The following is a 19531-nucleotide window of genomic DNA, read 5'->3' as shown; positions in this document are numbered from 1 at the left end:
TCCCTCTGAAAGCCTATTAATGAGAGAAATTTTAAAAAGCCCTACTCACAAGAAGGCTCATTTCTGAAATATCAAAACACTAGTGATAAAGGGAAGACCCTAAAAGCTTTTAGAGATATTTTTAATCCTATATAAAAGATTGGATAGAAGAATATTAGACTTTTCAGCATTGGAAGTTAGAAAACAAGGAGCAACGCCTTTAAAATGCTTAGTGAAAATGATTTTCAGCCAAGATATTTTCAGATATGGACCTATTTTAGGAAGTTGCTGGAAAATGGGCTCTGCCAACACTAGAGGGTTATTAACTAAGTAAGAGAGACATGGGATTCGGCAACAAAAGATCCAGTACTACAAGCATGATGAAAGTTTTTCCCATTATGATGATTAAAGGAAGCTTCAGAAGACTAGTTCATTCAGTAAGCTTAGGGAGTACTCAGTCCAGATTGAAGTAGACAGATAATTTCAAGAATGCTGCCTCCAGGAATAGGATTGGGGGAAGAGGTGGGGGAATAGAAGTGATGAATCTAAATAGGCTTGAGTATTGAAAATTCACTTGAGAGGCTGTTGCAGAGTAGGAAGAATTTGAAATAGGTACAAAGAAAATAAAAGCAAATTAAAAAACAAAGCAACTGTAAACTTAAGGAAAAACAAAAATTGTACACAAGAGATGTAACTAAAGTGTACTCTTTACCTCGGCAGTGAGCAGTGTTTACATAGGCATAATAATTGTAAAGACTAAATATTGATTTAACCAAAATCTGTGATATGAGTGCCAAGTCATCTGTAATAGGATGTCTAAAGGTAATATCTGAAATTGATGAATCAAGAGAAAGTATTATAAGGTTATTATTTATCATATAAAGGCAAATACCAGAGGGAACAATGAAAAGAACTGAAAGGGTACCAAGAGCATAGAGTACTGCTGCTTTCTCATTACAAGCCTTGAAATGCTTTTTGACCCTTTATAAAGCCTTTAATAAAAATTTAAGTGAATTTAAAAAGTAGTTGTAACTGGTGTGATCAGGCAAAAATTCATAGAAGGCATGAAATTTAACCTGATTCTTTAAAAAATAGGTACAGGATTTTTGAGAAGTAAATGTCAACATTTGGGTAAATGCACTTTTATGGGAAAATGGTGTAAACAAAAGTCAAAGGGAGGAAAAGTGAGATGTGCTGGAGATAGCTAAATCAGTTTAACTAAAAGGATAGTCATAAAGGAGAGCCCAGTTCCTCCTGAACATTAAATACCGTCACTCAGACCTACTTAGTGTATGGAGTTAATCCTGTGATGTCTCTTGAACATATCCCCTAGGTTTCTATTTGTGATAGAGCCATTCTGTTCTGGCTGGATTTTTCTGTTCTTCACACACTTAATCTCTTCTCTTGCCCTTTGTTCTTTGCCCTGCTATCTGCCTGTCTCCCATATCTTAGATCTACTTCTTATTTATATATTTATTTATTTATTTATTTTGGAAACAGGGTCTCACTCTGTCACCCAGGCTGGAGTGCAGTGGCTTACTGCAACCTCCGCCTCCCAGGTTCAAGCAGTTCTCCTGCCTCAGCCTCCCGAGTAGCTGGGATCACAGGCACATGCCATCACACTCAGCTAATTTTTGTATTTTAGAGGTGGGGTTTTACTGTGTTGGTCAGGCTGGTCTCGAACTCCTGACCTCAAGTGATCCACCTGCCTCAGCCTCCCAAAGTGCTGGGATTACAAGCATGAGCCACCATACTCGGCCCCACTTCTTTTCCATCTTCTGGCATTTTAATGCTGTTATCCTTTCTTCTGGCTTTCTAAAGGTTCAGCTCTTTCCTGTCTTTACTTAACTGAAGTAAAAACTTTTACTTCACACAAAGCTGCCTTAAAACTTGCATTTGAGCATCCAAAATGATCCTTAACAGCCATGTTAACAGCACACCATTGCACATGTATTACAGCCATCGTGGTTCAAACCCAAACTGGAAAGAGAAGCCCTAGCAGAGTAGACAATAGGCAGTGAATTACTCACTCAACACAGGAAAATACAATAGAGTGCTCATTGGCAGGGAAAATTTGTACCATGGTATATTAATAACACTTACTGACTGATTGTGTATTGTCTGCTGTTCTAACTCTCATTGGTTGAGAGTGTATTTGAGCACTCAGAGCTTGGGGGAAAATACCCTAGTAGATTTAAGTATATACCACTTAGGAAAATATTTCTGAGATAAATAGTATAATTAGTACTGCATGGTGGAATTAAATAGAGTGTATATACCAGGAAAATTTCCAAGCACAAGCAAAGGTTTCCCTTTGCTACATTTTTGGCTGTCTTTCAGGGCTATTTTTTCACTTCCTAGTGTCCTGTTCCTCCACCCCTAAGAGCTTAAAAAAAAAAAAAAACCTCCCCTTTTTATCATGGCTTGCCTCCCTCATATGGTGCCTCTGACCCAAAATTGCTTCTCTTCTGTTCTAATATATTCATCACAATACCCATTCCTTCAGTTTCAGTGATCTCATCCATATTTTGAAAGAAAGCAAAGTGACTTAATTATGTTCAAGTATGAATGGTTGGTTGGTTGAGTCAACCTGAAATACTGGCATATGGAAAGTTGTAACCCCTTTACCTAAATGAGTATTTTAATTTAACTATTTTAGACAAGCATGACTAAGTAAAAAGAACTTCAGGCTAAGCAAGAAAAAAAATGTGTGGACAGGGAGAGAAGTGATACCACCCCTAGGGTATATTGTGACTTACTGCAGAATTCAGCCCTGGGGCTATGGTGCTGCTGCCTCTCACCCTCTCTTCATGCCCACGGGAGATTCTGTGAGTGAAACATAGCATGCTTTCCATTTAGACATGACTTTGAAAGTGCTCTAGGAAGTCACTACCATTTGTTTCAAGTTGATCATCTTCATGAAACTTATTTCCCATTTCTGGTTTAAAACCTTAGGCTTTTACCACTTTATAACACTGTCTATTGATGGATGTGTGCTTAAAAAAATTAACTGTCCTGCACTTAGATGGAAATCCTTATAAACTAAATCTTTTAGTGTCTGAAAAAAGGAATGATCTACACAAAAAAGTATCCAGTGGAATCAATTAAGAATATGTTAATTTTAAGTTTTTGTCATATGGGTCGATTTTTTTTTCAACAGGGTTCAGTCATCATGGGGTCATGAGGATGATGGTTAATAATTGGGTTTAATCATGGCTGGGGTTTTGCCAGACAGGTGTTATGTATGGTGTAGAAAAGTTTTCAGGAACTCTGTCACGGTCGCCATACTCAGCCCTCTTCCTTCGGGGTCTCATGAAAAGGCTCAACGCCTCCTGTTTTTTTTACCTAAGTCAGTCACTAACCATTCATGTGCACTCTCCTTCCCCAAACCAAATTACCTGGTTATGTGTCCACCAACATCATGACCATTTCCTCATCCAAACTGTAAGAACTTGGGCAGCAGATTATTTAACTTCTCTTTAAGCCTTAGTCTGTTCATCCAGTGTGGATAATAGTTCCTACCTCATTGGTGAGAATCAGCTGAGATAATTTCATGTAAAGCACAGTGCCTAGAATATAGTAATATCTTAAATGTTATTGTTATACTTGAAAGAAAACTTTATCAATAAATAAGAGAACTCAAAGCAGCTAAGGACTCAGTGAAGGAAACTAGAAAAAAAGAACTACAAAGTAAACCTATAAAAAGCAAGAGGAAGGAATTAAATATAATTTCAAAAATCAGCGAATTAGAAAACAAGGGAAAACACACAAAAGCAAATCTACAACATTAGGAAAGCAAAACAGGATATAAGCACAGATAGGAAGGAGATTAAAACGCCATAACAACCCAAATATTTACAGATAAAATGATATAATGTCTGAGATTTGCTTCAAAATAATTAACTACAGGAGTTGGGGAAGTGAGCATATGAAACAAGATTGGCTGTGAGTTGAAGATTATTAAACTTAGGTGATGAGCACATGAAGGTTATACTATTCTGTCTACTTTTGCATATGGTTGAAGTTTTCCTTAGGTTTAATTTCAAAAACTTAATAGAATACTAAGTGTAACAGTATACCAATATGAAAGTTGGTGAAATGTATGCTTTTTTAGGAAAATCTAAATTTGGGAAGGGAGAAACAGTATACCAATAGCCTTGGGAGAAGTTGAAATCTTAAAAAATTAGCACTACCACACTTTCCGTCCACCATTATAATGCCAAGTTCAGTGATTTCTTAAGAGAAAAATCTTCTAAACTTTCAAGAAATAGATCACTCTGTGGTCTTTAAGTTGTCCCAAAACATAGGAAAAAATCTGCCTTGCCTTCTAGTTTGTTTTATAGAATTAGCATAGCCCCAAAAATGGGTTAGCATAGAAAAGGAAACCATGTGCCAGTTTAATTTATGAATTTAAATGCAAAAATCCTGAATAAAATATTTACAAATTAAATATAGAATTATACTAAAACAATGGATTTTTCCCGGAAATACAAGCATAGGTCAATATTAAGAAATTTATTTGTCTAAGTTATCAGTAGATCAAAGGAGGAAAAATTAAGTGACAATATTAATAGATAAAAAGACATTACACAAAACTTAGCACTCATTCCTCTTTTAGTAAAGAGGAAATAGACTTTAACATTATAGATCTAAAACCAAATATTCACATTATGTCTGAATGAATTAATGAGTATATCTCCAAGTCAGGATCAAGGTAGCATTTACTACTGCTTACTTTAAGCTCTGTAGACTATGGGAAGTTTGGAGTTTGTTCTGTGATGGGAAGCCATTGAAGAATTTGAGGTAGGGGCATAAATTAGTCTGATTTCTGTTTTAAGATTATTCTGGCTGCTGTTATTAAACTAACGATACGGCATTGGACACTATATCTCATACCCTAAACCATAATGATACATGTCTAATCAATAACCAATGTTATTTCTTTAAATAACTAAAAATTTCTGACCAAAAAAAAGATTATTCTGGCTGCTGTGAAGATAAAGGATTGCACAGGGATATTTTAGAAGCAGAGAAACCAGTTTTATGGCAATAGATGATAGTTTGTACTGGGAATGGCAGAGGAAATAGAAATAGACAGATTTGAGGTTTATTTTTGAGATAAAATGAGTAGAATTTATTGAGGGGTTAAATATGAAAGGAAGGAAATTAGATAAGAAAGGAAAGACCAAAAAGGATTCATAGGTTTTTGAGATAGGTAATAATGTCATTGCCTAAAATGAGCAAGATTAGTTTCCCGTTACACTTGAAATGAAATCCAAACCCAAATTTGTTGGGTCTAAGGCCTCACTTAATATGGCCCTAAGCTACCTCTTCATTTCCTTCCTCTTTCCTTGATGTTCATCGCATTTTAGCCACTGTGGCCTTTCCTTTGTGTCTTGAATTCATTAAGCTAATTCCTATCTCTGTGCTTTGGCATTTGCTGTTCATTCTGTTTGAGGACTCTACCCCATGAGTCAGCAAACTTTGTGTATAACGGGCCAGATAGTAAATAAATATCTTAGACTTTGTAGGCCATATGATCTCTCTTGCAAATACTCAACTCAGCGGTAGCCATTGTAGGACAAACACAGTTGAAGATAATATTTAAACAGAGATGGACATGGGCAGATTTGACCCTTAGGCTGGCCAGGCCTGGCTGTAGTTTGCCCTTGCCCAAGGTCTTGATGTGGTTCCCTCCTTATTATTCAGATTCTTCCTGGAGGACAACGTGCCAAATAAGTTAGGATCAAAAACCTTAATGCCTCATACTCTTGAAGATACAGTTCTACTTCTAGAAATTTTTTCTAAATGTGAATGTGTACAAAGGATGGGACAGACCATGGTGTAGAGCAAAGACCCAACAATAGGAGATTTGTATAGTCGAATTTTCAACAGCTATTAATAATGCATTGAAGAATAGAGAACAGGGGTCAGCAAACTACACTCATGGGCCTGTCACCTGTTTCTGTAAAAGATTTTTTATTGGAACACAGCCTTACCCATTCGTTTTCTCACTGCACTGGCAGAGTTGACAGAAACCGTATGTCCTGCAAAGCTGAAAATATTTACTATCTGTCCCTTTACAGAAAAAGTGATACTATGTGTAGTATGGTCCATATATGTGCATAGAAAAGACTGGAAAGAAAATCACCAAAATAGTGATTTTTTTTAAATTTTTCCCTTTTTGTTTATTATCTAAGTTTTCTATAATGGGCATCCATTATTTTTATAATAGTAGTTACTTTTTAAATAATAAGGTAAATGATTAAATCAATAAAATGTTTAAAACAAAACTTTAGTAAGATAAATTTTAAGAAATTTTAAAGTTAGAGATGGAAAAAAAGAACAGTATCTAGTTTCATGTGCACAACCACACAAGTAGCATCCATTTCAGATTTCAGCATATGATATTTATTAAGGCAGCCATTTATTTGAGGTCTTATGTGTGATATTTGGTATTAATCTCAAGATTAATCTGGGCAATGGGATGTGCTTAAACAGTAATAAATACCATAAGAGATGTACCAAAGGGCTTCAAGAGCTCACATTCTGGTTAGGAGATAGATAACACCTGAATAAAGCAATTGCTTATTGATGAGTTGTAATGTGATTATAAGGAATTCCAATCACATGAGCTAGTCTTTTAACTTTTGGATGTAAAGACCTTTTAAAATTTTATAATCAAATCTGTATTAATACTTTCCCTTATGGTGTCTGCATTCTCCAAACAGGTAGCCATATATCCTAACATCTCCCTCTGATGTACAGTGCCACATTGTTTTCTGTCACTCTATTTGTGTTTTACAGCAGTACCACACTGTTTTAATTAAGGTATCATTTCAACTTGGAGACTTATTTCAGATTTTGGTGTCTGAAATATTGCTTCATTTCTTAGTGCTAATTATTAAAAACCATAACACACGCAAAATGTGAATTATTAACCTGAGCACTAGTAGTAATTAAAGCCAATTTTCACTAACCCTTTAAGTTTAAAAAAGGATATTTGGTTGCTCGTGTTTAAAAATATTACTTGAATAAAGTCAATGACTGCTACTTGCAGAAATATCCTACTTCATGAGTTGTGCGGTAAACATGATGCTTTTTCCTGACATAGTCTCAAGAGCCACCTCATGTTCAGACTGCCATTCTGTGTTAGATGGTTATCCTAGCCTTGCTGCCCTTTTGGAGCTCCATTGTAAGGAGTCTTAAGTAATTCCTTTTGGGAGATGGGAGAGTTCCTAAGTGCCTGCCTTGCTGAAAAACTGAAGCATGCGTTTTTAAACAAGAGGAGTGCAGTTTTCCAGGCGGAATTCAAAGTTCTATCTTAGATATTTATTTGGATCCCTGTTGCTGCTAATGTATTTGATTATATAAGATAATTTTTTAAATTGAGCAAGGTTTTTTTTTACTCTTCAACTTCCATTAGGTCATTTATAGAACATTTTCATAAAAATTTGATAGAGGAGGTAGAGCCCTGGCTTTTCATGTAGGATCTGTAGCACATAATGGTCTCTCTAATGTTTGCTCAATAAATGGGTACTAAACTGAACTCCCATTATAGATAGCTCATCACCAAATATGGGCCTACCTTGACCACAGTTTCTTCATCCAGAAAGTGAGCCGATTATTCTTGGTATTTTCTAGAGTGTCTTTAGATTTTGAAAATTCCATGCTTTTATTAAATTCTTACAGGCTGTGTAGATTAACACTTGAGGTTTTTGTTTGTTCCACATAGATTAAATGTTCATTAAGTAGAGCATTATCCCACAACTCTTGAAGCTGTTGTCCTTTGGTTGTTTTAAATGCCACTATTACAGTGATTATGTTCTGAATATTGGCATACTTGTCATTTTCCAAAGCAAAAATACCTTAGAAAAACTTCTATAACGTATTAGAGGATGAAATGAAATGGAGTAAGGGATTCTATGGTAGCTTGCCCCTCCTTCTTTTCCAAGATGGCTTCTTAAGTGTTCCATTTTGCTAATAACCCAAGGATTAGGCTTCTTTTTTTTTTACTTAGATTTTATCAACTAGGAATGTGAGTTTTTAACTATGGGCCTTTAAGTCTTTAACCTGATTGATAATTAATGCTTATGACTAACATAAATTCAAAAGTAATTTACTTTCATTTAAGACAGGTAGCATTTGTCCTTACATCACAGTTTTAAAAGTTTCTTGCCTGTGGTCTTCACTTTCTACCTATAGTTATGAAACTCTTCCTCATTGACAGGGAACACCCATGACATGCCTGTGTATAACCTTAAAATTATCTTGAGACCACGGCTTGAGTGTGTGTATAAACACACTGCAAAGGGTCAAATTCCACTTGTGCATCAGTTTAGCAACTTTTAGTAGTGGCAACTAGTTTCAGTTGTTTTAAAGGGTCATATAGTTAAGAAATTCTGGCATTTCTCAGGGTTCTAAAATAATAACATTTGTTTCACTGGTTGTGAAAATTGTCTGGATTGCTGGGAACTAGGAGAAAAGAACATTTCAACAGGATTTGGCTATCAGCAAATCTGTTTTGGTTTCCTGTTCTGGCCTCCCTACCTATCCAGCTACATTAGTGCCCCTGCCGGCAGGTTTCTTCTTTCTTTTACCACAGGAAAATTGTCCGGCCTCCTTTTCTAGCATTTTCAGGACCCGCCTGACAGGAAATTTTCTAATTGCCGGAACAGCTGGTAGGAGAAAACTTTGCAGGGGCTTGGCCTTCCCTTTCTAACTTAAGTTTTACCGTCAGAAATTCTTTTATCACCATCATGGTTTCGTAGCCATGTTTAAATTTTTGTCTTTTCGTGTTCGCTCTATACAGGTAAGCTCTGTTCAGCTTCTTTTAAAGAATAAAATGTTTTAGTTGGAGCTAACTATAATTATAGTAATTAGTTATTTCGTTTTATATGTTCTTTAAAGCAGCTTTTCAAAATTCAAAACCAGTTTTGATAGAACTTTTAAAGGATAATATCTCTGTTTACTAAAAGCCAGTTATGTGTATTATGCATTTCAACTCTGTACATTTTGTCAACTGACTTTTACATTGGTTTTTTTTTTTTTTTTTTTTTAGTGCTAGAGTAATTTTTATCTTGCTAGTGTTTGTAATTTTGTATAGTAAAACAAATGACTGTAACTCTCAAAATTAAACCAGGCATAAACAGAATTGCAAAATTGCTAATATTTAGGAGATTACTATAATGAGAACAACTTTAGTGGGTAGGAGAGTATGTTATTTTAAGCAGTCAATAACTTAAAATCACATTTTGGTGGAAATTGGTTCCTGTAAAAACTTGGAAGTTTTTAAGCAACTCCATATGTAAGTAACTTTAAGCAAGTAATTTTATCTGACTTAGAGTAGGAACAATTTTCAAAGAATTATTCTGTTAAAATGGGCTTAGTGGATGTTAATTTGCAATATATTTAATCTACAATCCTGCCAAAATCAACTTGATATTTTGCCATGAGAATTGTGCTATCCAGCAGCTCTTTAAAGAGAATTAAATTTGCTGATCGGGATTCCAGATTGGGAGAAAACTCTGCTCTTTGTGGCGGTGATTAGAAATGTTAATCTGGAGAACCAGCTTGCTGTTTTCTCAAACATAGATAAAAGGAGCTGACTTATAAGAGCTTAAAGCTCTCTTAAAGAATTTGGTTAAATGAAAAATGTTGAGCTTATTTATCATTCCATTAGCAAATGAAGTAAATTGAATTCAGTCAGATTGTAATCTAGAATATATTAATACATAGTTTCACGCCATGGCTTGAATAACCAGCCTAATTCTGTGTCACAGCAAAATAATTTTTATGTATCTTGATCATCTACAAAGAGGTTAACATATCTTTTTAAAATAAAACTACGTTATAGAACTATAGGTATCTATATAAAGGGTGATAGTTTAATTTAGAATGACATTTAAGGGGCAAATAAAGTATGCATTTTTCATTTGTAAGGTCTTTTTTATGGTACAACAAAAAATGGTTACACATCCATAGTTAGAAAATACTTACTGACGTTTACCAAGGAACATTTAAATATTTTACTTCAAGCTTCAGTAATATTTTCTGGCATTCAAAACAATTTAGAAAATACAAATGCCTCAAGAACACACTTCCTGACTCAAGGGAGGGGAGGAAAAGGGAAATTATGTATACAAGGCAGGGCATAATGCCAAATGTTGAATCATTCTTTGAAATCAGTTAATATCTCTCAGTTTGTTTTCTTAGTTAGCATGTTATAATATTAGGTTTTCGATAATTCAAATAGACAGCATTAATTTCAGTTTCTTTTCTTTAATCCTTTTTACATTTTAAGATCAAAATGATACTTTTCTCTCACAAGTTGAAAAGGAAACATTAGATTATTTTTTTCCCCACTAAAGAGTGGACATTAAAGACCATTGAGGTATAAACCTAAGGACCTTTTGTTGGTCCTGGGAAACAAACTGGTTGGCTTTTTGTGTGACTGAGGTACACCAAAAGATCCACCTGCCCATAAATTTTCTCCTCATTTTTCCATGATGTCCAAAATGACACTCTTTACAGAATTTCTAAAAGTATATGTTTGAACTGAACTGACTTTGTTTTATCCATCAGGGGTCATATCTCAACAGATATTTATCTAATAATAAATCTTTGAGATCCAGGTAAATTGTCTTAGTATCTCTAACACCTAGTACAATACCTGGCCCATAATTTGAATGGCCTTCCAACAAAAAGGAATGGTCCTAACAGAGTATGTCGTAGATCAGAAACATTTTCACTGGGACCAGGCATTCAGGAAAAAGCAAAAGCAGGAGAGCCACCTGAGTTTTAGTTCTCTCTCTGACCTCATTCTTCTCTACCTCTCTTTCATACTCTCTGATTTAAACTCTAGTGTCCAGGTATGCTCCCGCTCTGGCCTTTGTACTGGCTTGTCCCTCTCCCAGGAATGCTTTTCCCCCAGGTGCTTGACTGACTTTCTCACCTCCCTCAGGTCTTTCTCAAATAGCATCTTCTTAATAAAGCCTGCCCTGACTTCTTTATTGAAAATTACAATCCCCCCCTTTCCATATCTGCTATTCTCATCTCTTTACTCAATATCTTTTCTTCATAGTATTTATCATGTTCTAACCTTTATTTACCTATTATTAGTATTTGGTCTGTTGTCAAAACGGCAAAGTTTTTGGTCCATTTGACTTATTGTATATCCCAGCGCCTAGAAGAGTACCTAGCATGTATCAGGTACTCAAAAATAAATGTTTAAATGGATGGATGAATGAATTAGTGAATTCCCGTACATAGCCTAAGGGTATTGAACACTTAGGCTGAGGGAGGTGACAAATGTCTGAAAGGGGTGGAAATGTAGGAAGAATGAAACAGGGCGTGATGTGGATCTGCTGCCATCCTCAAAATTTTGCCTACAGTCAGACTTTTGCTTATCAAATCAACAGTCTTTGTAAAAATAATAGCATGGAATTTATTATTACTGTTTTTAAATGCACAAAGTAAGTTTTTTGTGGTAATGAATGGACAGATATCCATTTATCATTTAAAAAACAGTTGTGCCAGAGAATGTAAAAATATGTGAGCCTCACAGAATAATTAGAATGTATATAATTTATATCTATGTTCCAGTTTATTAACATAATTTTTTTCCATAAAACTATTAATATAGCTGCTTTACCATGTACTTATAGGCAAAAATACAGTTTTACAAAATGTCAAGTCAAACTATAATTTTATGTTTTCATGTGACAGATTTATTTCAGTAACAGGTGATTTAGTGACATAAGATATGTTTGTCACATGCACATGTCAGTCTGTTCTTGGCTTATCACTGCCCTTGGAAATCTGATACTCCTTTCTGCATCCATCTCATTAGATTCCAAGTATGAGCTAGAAAAGTACATTGTTTCTTTCCTACCTGTTGTCCAAGATTTCCCAAGCATTAGTATTATGTCCTGGTTGAACCTTAGATTCATTTCTAAAATAGTCATGGTCCCATGACCTGGTGACATTAAGTACAATCTGGGCATTGAGATCTCAACCCAGGATATTTTGCCTATTATACTACTGTAATTTTGCATATATATATAAAGTAGATAGAAAATAGTTTGCTGGTGTGATTAGTAAAAATTTCAGTCTTACGAAATTTAAACTTAGAAGGAACAGAAAAGTGTGTTCAGGATAAAACAGTGGCAGGTTTTTGAAACTTGAGCCAATGTCAAACTTGCCACAGGAATTGATCTTTTCTCTCCACCCTCAAGAGTATTTTCCATACTCTCTGAGCCCTGATTTAGAAAAATATTTTATAAATCCCTGTTTGTATCCCTAAAGAGGTTTGAAATGATTGCATCTGTTTTGGGGAGAAGAGAGTAGTAGGGAGTGGAGGAAGATGCTTTTTAAAACACACACACACACACACACACCCACACACACGCACATACACACTAAGAAAAGGAACACTTGAAAATTTAAGATTTGCTAGGATAAAAAATTTAGTATGAAAGTGGGAAGATAAAGTCAAGAAAGTCTCTTAGAAAGTAGAAATAGTGCTGGACATGATGGCTCATTCCTGTAATCCCAGCACTTTGGGAGGCCAAGGCAGGCGGATTGCTTGAGCTCAGGAGTTTCAGACCAGCCTGGGCAACATGTTGAGACTCTGTCTCTACAAACAAATCGAAAAATTAGCCAGGTGTTGTGGCACATGCCTGTAGTTCCAGCTACTGGGGAGGCTGAGGTGGGAGGATCACTGGAGCCCAGGAGGTTGAGGCTGCAGTGAGCTGAGATCGCACCATTGCACTCCAGCCTGGGTGACAGAGTGAGACACTGTCTCAAAAAAAAAAAAAAAAAAAAAAAAGTGGAAACAGAAAATAGGAGAAAAAAATGACATAAAGGATTCCATTTCAGACGTACAATATTCAACTAGTAGAAGAGTCGCAAAAAGAGAAGCCCTGAAAAATGGGTGGAAGGAAATTATCAAAGAAATGTTAGAATTCCCCACAAAGTTAAAGAATTCAGGTCTTTAGATTATAAAGGTTCACCAAGCATCTAGCATTCTGAAGGAAAGAAGACCCTATTTATCTCACTGTCGGGGAATTTCAGAGAAGGACACAAGGACAGAGAAAATCTTTAAAGCTTCCAGAAAGAAAAACCAGACCTACCAAAAAGTGTTACTAGACTAGCATCACCCATCTCATCAGCAGAACTGGATGCTAGAAGGCAATGGATCTATGGTGTCAAAGTTCTGAGGCAAGATTATTTTTCTTCTGGAATTTGGCACTAAGCCAAACTATACAAATGGGAAGACAAAATAACAACATTTACAGATGTGTGAGGTTCAGAAAGTTTTCTTCCACATCACCTTTCTTTGGAAGTTACAAGGGGGTAATCTAAGAAAGAGACATAGGAAACTGAGAACAGTGAATTCAACCAGAAAATCACTGAAGAGCTATCCCAAGATGATAGCTGTGCAGTGGGCCTAGAGAACCACCAATCCTGATAGGAGGGTAAGAGAGGTCTCCAGGATAGAAAGGAGCTCTCAGAAGAAAGGAAAATATTGCTAAGGGCTAAGAAAACATTAAGAATAGTGGTCAAATTACTTTTCCCTTTCCCCAAGAATGGTGGAAGGCTGTTAAAAATAGGAAAAAAATAGAAAAGTGCATGATAAATTCATGATCCAAATGGGAATCAAAGTAAAATTTATCATGAATTTAAACATTTAATGAAGTTTTTTTTTTTTTTAAGTCCCCTTAGATTGGCCTGGGAGTCGTTGTTATGGGCCCATATAAAAGGAAATTTAATATATTACCTAGCCTTCATTTGAACCATATATTGTCATGATAATATGGATGCTGTTGTCTTTAGGCTTTCAACTTTAGAATCAGGCTATAGAGAGAGCATGAAGGATTTGGTTGTGGTTGCAGGAGGAAATGTTAATTTTCTTTTTTTTAAATTTTATTATTATTATACTTTAAGTTTTCGGGTACATATGCACAAGGTGCAGGTTTGTTACATATGTATACATGTGCCATGTTGGTGTGCTGCACCCATTAACTCAGGAAATGTTAATTTTCTTAAAATTAATAGCCTTAATATTAATAAAATTACATACAGCTAGCAGCAAATGGGAAGAAGTTTAAGAGGAAGAATATATGGGTACTATTAGTCTCCTTTTTCAAAGGGAAAAGTTAGGATTCTGTCCAAAGCAGAGAAAAGATAAAAAGTATATGTAAAGGTAATATAATTACCAAACAGTAGAGAGGAAGATGATGAAGTGAAGGGGCATAATATAAGTAAGTCCCTCACCTTTCTTAAGTCAGTAGACATTGTCTTCAGGTTAATAAATTAAGAAATTATCAAAGTGGATGCAGAACTAATTTTTTTTCAAGTCTAGGCATGAGGGTGAGAAGAGACTTGCTTTTCACCATAAGCTATTCTGCCACTGTTTATTACCAATGTGCATGTATTACTTTGATTTTAAAAACAAAAAGTTTAAGGAATAAGAAATAACCTGGGTTGACAAAAGGCTATGTGTAAGAGAATGTTGGGAGATAATATCACAAAAGTAGGCTGAGGCCATATTGTAGAGGACCTCGAATGCCAAGGTGAAGCAGTGCATTTAATTTGAGAAAACTTGGAGGAGTTTTTGAACAGCCTGGTCATGTGACTGGAGCTGTATAATTTCAGAAAATGAACTTGTCAAAAAGATGAACTGGAGTAGATGCAGGCAGAAAGGGATATTATGAGTAACCAATCTAGTTTCAGTTTTCTAACTGAAAGGTAATAAAGGCTTATACCTTGATGATATCACTGGAAATAGAAAAAGAAAGAATGAAAAGTGTTCTCAACACCGTGCTTGATATATAGTAAGTGTTTCGCTATATGGTTGTTATACTGAAGGGACCAAAGCGAGACACTACTTTTTTTTTCTTTTGAGACAGGGTTTTGCTCTGTTGCCCAGGCTGGAGTACAGTGGCATGATCATGGCTCACTGTAGCCTCGACCTCCTGGGCTCAAGCGATCCTCACATCTCAGCTTCCTGAGTAGCTGGGACTACAGGCTCGCACCAAACACCACACTTGGCTAATTTTGTAAAATTTTTTGGTAGAGACAAAGTCTCACTACATTGCCCAGGCTAGACTCTACTTTTTGTTGTTGTTGTTGTTTTAAGACAGTGTCTCACTCTCATCACCCAGGAGGCTGGAGTGCAGTGGCGCGATCTTGGCTCACTGCAACCTCTGCCTCCTGGATTCAAGTGATTCTCCTGCCTCAACCTCCCAAGTAGCTGGGATTACAGGCGCCCACCACCATGCCCGGCTAATTTTGGTATTTTTACTAGAGACAGCAGCTCACCCTGTTGGCCAGGCTGGTCTCGAACTCCTGACCTCAAGTGATCCGCCCACCTCAGCCTCCCAAAGTGCTGGCATTACAGGCATGAGCCACTGTGTCCAGCCAGACTCTGCATTTTTTAGTAACTTATTTGACATGAGATGAAAGGAAGGGTAGTCATCAAAGATGACAGTAGTAATTGTTTATTTTGAAATTCATGGCCTGATTGTAGCTCACACTATTTAAGGGTAAGGGTTGATCCTGTATGCCTGCTACAAAATGGAATGTGTTTATAATTCAGTGATTGTTCTTCCCTGCTTGTGTTGCATCTTTATTTGTGACCAACAGCTTTTGTAGGATTTGCTATGAAATATAAGGTGAAAAAATACTGTAACCTGATAAATCACATCCCACTTACCTAAAAAAGAAAAATGTAAAAAATATATAACATTACAAAATAGAGTTCTTCATGACCTCATGGTTTAAAGGCATAAATGGCCGCCAGATTCCAATTAGGCTCTTGAACAGATAGTTTTTTTGTTTTTTGTTTTTGTTGTTGTTTTGTTTTTTTTGTTTTGTTTTTTAATACGAGGCTAACTGACACATGCTGGAATCCAGCCCATTAACTTGGTTAGTCTTCAGAGTGTGATGTGACAGCACTTTGGGGTATAGAAAAAGAAAAGAAGAGAACTTCTTTACGTGTATATAATTTTAAGGATACAAGTATTGTGTATGTAGGTTTTGTTTTGTTTTGTTTGTTGTTTTGTTTTTTTGTTGTTGTTTTTTTTTCTGCTAAGGATGTGCTACCAAAAAGTTCAGAGAACACTGCCCTAATCAACTGAGCTAACAGACCGGTGACAAAGACCAGGGTCATAAGCCTATTGGTTTCCTGTCATTGATCTCAGTGTGGTGTAATGGTAAGGGCCTTGTTTTCAAAGTCAGGAGACCTAGAATTGAGCCCTAAGTCTACCACTTACTGGCTTGTGATCTTAAGCCTTCAATTAATCTGTTTAAATTTCAGACTATAGAATATTCAAACCAGTTTGTTTTTAGAGGATGTGTCAAATTTCTAGTGGTAAATGGGAGAGTACATAGAAAACTCTGAAACGTTTATGCTTGTTTTAAGGTTTACTCGTTTATGTTGTACCAGTCCTCTCTAACATTAATATGTGGTCAGAGATTTGTTGTGAAGCATGAATATAAAACATGAAAAAACACCTAACACAGAGTTGGTATGTAGTAGGTGCTCAATAATAGTATTTGCTGGATTTCTGTCTAAATCTTAATCCCACATATACTTTGTTCTTTGAAAGGTTTTTTTTTTTAAAAAAAAAAAAAAAAAAATCGGTAATTTGCTTCCTGCCTTCCCTGTTGTACTAATGGCTACTAACAGCTATCACTCTGAAGCCCTTGGTCTCATTTGGAGAAAAGGGTGTCTGAAACCCTTGTACCTTGGTCTTATTTAGAGGAAAGAGGTAGCGTTTTAAGAGTCAGCTAATACGTAGTTCTACGCTAATACCTACTGCACAGGATCGTTGTGAGAATTAAAGGAGATAACGCACGGGAAATTGTGAAATAAAGAGCTAAACTGATGTTAGGAAATGATTTGATTATTGTTTCCGAAGTCCCAGGAGAGTCCAATATGATTGAACTGCCTAAATAGTAGGATAACCTACAAATCACAGCCTCTGTCTTCAAAATAAAGTAGTGGGCCTGGATTCCTTTTTCTCCTCTTCTGGGAGCTTTTTTCCTTTTACTACTCATTTTCAAAAGCTACCACGTTATGATATTCTGGTATGTCCTTTTGAGAAATCTTTGTAATTCCTTATATTGCCAGCATTCTAAGAACATCTCAGAAAACGTTAATTGAATGCAAATGTTTGTATGGGATATGATAATAACAAAAACAATAGATTATGTTTACATAACACATTGAGATTCTACTAACAGTACTTATGCACCTAGAAAAAAATAACATCATAGTCAACAAAATAGAAATGCTAGTCTTTATTTGACAGGCTTATGTTTCTAATTTTGTCAGGTTTGGTTTTGTTGTAATTTTTGACTACAACATACAGTATGTGTCTTGATTAAATAAGATAACCTAATCTGCTGATCTCACATAAGTAATTGAAATCCTGTGTGTATTTCATACATTTTCTCTTTGTTCTGACACTTTTCCTCAAATATATTAAAATGTTCACTGTCTTTTAAAATCCTTCTCTTAAACCCAGATACCTCTCACTGTTCCATCATACTGAATAGTCATTTTTTTCCATGTCTGATTATCCATCCAAATGTTAAATCTTTTCTCCTTTTGTGTTTTAGAGTTACTCCTTTCTCCCCTCTCAGATCCCAGATTATTCTAGAAACAGAAAGTAACTTAGACATTTCAAAGGGATAAAACTTCAGTGTACTTAAACAGCCACATTGAGGTTAGAAATTTCCATGTTTACCCTGGAATATTTTTCAACCCCTCTCCTCAATAAACACTTTTTTTTTAATAGCATTAGTTCTGCGTAGCATAACCACACACCAGAGCACAGCAGATTATTCCAATCTGTTATTTTCAGACTTCTTTACACCCTCTGCCCCCACCCAATAAAACTATTCTAATTATCTCCAGTAGAGAGAATGAAGACTTGGAAATACTTAGTACTAAATGTCATGTAGAGGTTAAATTGGCCTACATATGTAGTAGGCTGGTACAACTATCTCTGACATTTAACCTGAAAGTATATGTGTGTGGCATATTCACTTGATGGGTTGGTAAAAGGTGGTTTTTGTATGTTAATTTGAGGATTTCTAATATGCTTAGAAATCAGATTGATTTATGATTAAATTAATATTGTTTGATTTTTAGCGGGAGAAAATAGCTCTGGCTAACCCTGTTTGCTCCTCTTATGTTTATCTCAACAGGAAGAAGTCAGTATCAAAGAAATTGCAATCACACATCATGTAAAGGAAGGACATGAAAAGGCAGATCCTTCCCAGTTTGAACTTTTAAAAGTATTGGGGCAGGGATCATTTGGAAAGGTAAGTCATGAGTGTGTGCTTCTTTTAAAAGTTGTCTTTTCAATTCATATGTATTTCATACACATGAGGAAACAAATATTTTATGAAATGCTACCAGTCTTCCTACCAGCAATGTTTTCTGTTTTTTTACGTTTCTCACTATCAGTAAGTGCGGGAAAGTGAATAAAGTTGTTCAAAAGTACATTGGAGACTTTAATAAATTGGTAGTATTTGCTTCCTATTTTATCTTCAAGACCACATGACCTCTCCAGTTGTGATTCTTGAATGGTTAAAAATCACAAGATATTCCCTTGATACACTGGCCTCTTTTTGAGTCCTTGGGTAGGGTTGGAAGGTGATCTTACAATACAGTATAACAGCGCATCTCAGCCTCTCTTCCAGTGTACTCTAATACCAGCATAAAGTGAGTGATGCTCCCAAAGAAGTAGGGTTGGGGGCTACCGCTACAATTTTGAAGTTTTCTTGACTCCTGGCTTGTCTTTAAAATGAATGCAAAGTTTGCATTTTATCTAGTAACATCGTATTTGTTTTTAATATCAAAAAATGTTTCCCAAAGCCACCAAGTAAAATTCCCCCAGAAGGTAGGGTCTGCCTCTGTCACCCAGGCTGGAGTACAGTGGCGTGATCTCGGCTCACTACAACCTCTGCCTCCCAGGTTCAAGCAATTCTCCAGCCTCAGCCTCCTGAGTAGCTGGGACCAAGGCACACACCACCACGCCCGGCTAATTTTTATGTTTTTTTGTAGAGATGGGGTTTCGCCATGTTGCTCAGGCTGGTCTCAAACTCTTGAGCTCAAAGCGATCCACTTGCCTCGGCCTCCCAAAATGCTGGGATTACATGCGTGAGCAACCACGCCCGGTCGAAGATGCAACATCTTTATCAGTGTTTTTCATGTAGTGCTCGTCTCCCACCACATACATACACACTGCACACCTCAGGGGCACTTCTGTACTCCATTTAGAGAAGTACAGCATCATAATTACTACTGCTTGATCTGTTTAGACCAGGGGTCCCCAACCCCCGGGGTAAGCATTGCCGTTTGAGCACCACCTCCTGTCAGATCAGTGGCAGCATTCGATTCTCATAGGAGCACGAACCCTGATGTGAACTGCACATGGGAGGGATCTAGGTTGTGCACTCCTTATGAGAATCTAATGCCTGATGATCTGAGGTGGAACAGTTTCATCCCAAAATCATCTCCCCCTCCCACCACGCC

At 36.3% G+C, this 19531-nt stretch overlaps 1 protein-coding gene across 11 annotated transcripts in view; it reads left to right on the top strand.

Moving 5' to 3' along the window:
* The window catches only part of RPS6KA3 (ribosomal protein S6 kinase A3), a 113641-nt gene that overhangs the window by 40147 nt on the left and 53963 nt on the right, over positions 1-19531 (top strand). For all 11 annotated transcript variants that reach the window (XM_055266987.2, XM_063634979.1, XM_063634978.1 and 8 more), the window contains one exon: positions 18199-18315. In XM_055266987.2, the coding sequence (XP_055122962.2) occupies positions 18199-18315 (117 nt within the window). The remainder of the gene's footprint in view (positions 1-18198; positions 18316-19531) is intronic.

Source organism: Symphalangus syndactylus, chromosome X (genome assembly GCF_028878055.3).
Source record: "Symphalangus syndactylus isolate Jambi chromosome X, NHGRI_mSymSyn1-v2.1_pri, whole genome shotgun sequence".
Lineage (NCBI taxonomy): Eukaryota > Metazoa > Chordata > Mammalia > Primates > Hylobatidae > Symphalangus > Symphalangus syndactylus.
This window is presented reverse-complemented; position numbering and strand designations above follow the sequence as displayed.